Genomic DNA, 2,500 nt, shown 5'->3' with positions numbered 1-2,500 from the left:
GTCCCCATTGGCTGAGGTGTTAGTCATGTGACCCACCTGGTAGTTTCCAATGCCCATGTGTTTGGGGTTGATTTCTCATTGGCTGTGGTGTTAGTCATGTGACCCACCTGGTAGGTTCCGATGCCAATGTGTTTGGGGTCGATTTTCACCAGCTCTGCCAGAGGGTCCTGCACTCGCCTCCCAATGGACACTGGGAACACAAACACACACAATCAATTTTCTTGCAAAACAACACAAACACACACACACATACATACACAATTTGCCAGCTCACTAACAACACCACACACAAAAATAATGAAGAAAAAAAACAACACCACACACACACAACACACGCACACAACTAGCATAAAACACAGGTATATATATATATATATATATATATATATATATATATATATATATATATATATATATATATATATATATGCACACACACATATACACGCAAGAGACAGACTGCTTATTCAAAGATTGAAATTACACACTTAAACTACTTAAAATACTTAATAAACTCAATAGACTGAATGACTAGTGTATACACACAAACACACACACACAAACACACAGAGTGCATATCAAATTAAGTGGGAGGGTGGGGCCTTGCCTAGAGGCAAGCCCCTCCTGTCCAGCCAATATAACAATATTTGCTAATTTATTATGCAAATGGGCCATATAGTCCCCAAACAATTACAACTCTGAGCACCTGCATCTGGGTTCCACCCGCCACAGCATGAACATGAACACACACACACACACACACATACACGCACACACGCACACACACTAACACATGCGCACACACAAACGCACGCGCACACCCACCCACACACCAACATCTACACACACACATACACGCACACACACACGCACGCACGCACCACACACACACAAATACACACACACACACAATAAAACATAACCATGCACGCACACACAGCATTGACACAACTGACACATTTGCATGTACAGATGATACATATATACATACATACACATGTTCTCAATCAACACACACAAATAATCAAGATTGTCTACGTGCATGCAACACAACGCATAAGCAGAAAAGCATTTTTTATACAGAAGCTATAAATGCCACTGACCCACAAATGGTACATTTTACATTTTCACACTTAAAACCACTCGTGGACAGTGGACACACACACACACACACACACACACACACACACACACACACACACACACACACAACCTGCCAGCAGGCTATGTAGATAAAAATCCAGTAAAATCAACACACTGTAAACCCAGTACCACAGAAAAATAAAGGTTCAGATACACACACACACACACACACAGGGGAGGTGGTGAGGGGAACAGTCTCCTGATTTAAAGCCTCTCCTCTCTCTGGACTCTTAAAGGACCTTTTCAGAGGAGGGCAGAACCAACCAGGCCATTAGAGAGAGGGAAAGCTCAACGCTCAACACACACACACACACACACACACACACACACACACACACACACACACACACACACACACACACACACACACACGACAAAGCAAAAACCACTTACTCCCCCAACCTACAAGTTTTTGCACAGATTTACATAAATTAACAATCCTTAGCTGTGTTTTAAGCTGAGTAACTACTGTTTTCTAACTGGGACGTTACATCACCGGACCTTACATCAACACAAAACAAAAACACTGTGACCATGGCAACACACAATAGAACTCAAACAACAGCAGAACTTTGAGTTGATATCCAATCAGAGTGTGTGACAATGTTTCAAATGTATCTTTTGATGTAGGCGACAAGCTCCGCGACACCTTAGCAGACACAAATGTAGTCTCTTTTACATCCTATTTTGTCATGCGACACTTCTCGCATAAACTCTAAACTGGCCTTTACTGAGCCAGGGCCTGCCTGAGCTGAACATCATCCCTGACCAAATGTTATTACAGACAGCAGCTTCCCACACGCCACAGCCTGGGATGCACAGAGAGACAGAGAGAGAGAGAGAGAGAGAGAGAGAGAGAGAGATGAGAGAGAGAGAGAGAGGAGAGAGAGAGAGAGAGACAGAGGGGGGGGGGGAGAGAGAGAAAGAATGTCAGAAAAGAGAAAGAGGAGAGAGAGAGAGAAAGAGAAAGAATGCCAGAGAGAGAGAGAGAGAGAGAGAGAGAGAGAGAGAGAGAGAGAGGAGAGAGAGAGAGAGAGAGAATGGAGGGGAGGGCAACTACCTGTTTCAAACAGTCACCTACCACCTTCAAACAGTCAAACTCTTCACTGACATTTTCCTGACAGCCAACAGCCCACTAATAGCTGGAGGACTAGCCCTGGCGGGCATCAGTGAGGAGTCCTGCCACTAGGCAGTACCAATCAGTAAGGAGTCTTGCCACTGGGCAGTACCAAATCAGTGAGGAGTCTTGCCACTGGGCAGTACCAAATCAGTGAGGAGTCTTGCCACTGGGCAGTACCAAATCAAAAGGATGTTTGTGTTTACACTACGTGTTTGTTTCCCATGTGCTCAGTTTTTA

General features: G+C 44.1%; 1 protein-coding gene across 1 annotated transcript in view; it reads right to left on the bottom strand.

The window, feature by feature from the left end:
- The window catches only part of srbd1 (S1 RNA binding domain 1), a 108,615-nt gene that overhangs the window by 57,470 nt on the left and 48,645 nt on the right, over positions 1–2,500 (bottom strand). The window contains 1 exon segment of the mRNA XM_042066359.1: positions 108–190. Coding sequence (XP_041922293.1) covers positions 108–190 — 83 coding nt within the window.

This window comes from Alosa sapidissima, chromosome 16 (genome assembly GCF_018492685.1).
Source record: "Alosa sapidissima isolate fAloSap1 chromosome 16, fAloSap1.pri, whole genome shotgun sequence".
In the NCBI taxonomy this organism is placed as follows: domain Eukaryota; kingdom Metazoa; phylum Chordata; class Actinopteri; order Clupeiformes; family Clupeidae; genus Alosa; species Alosa sapidissima.
This window is presented reverse-complemented; position numbering and strand designations above follow the sequence as displayed.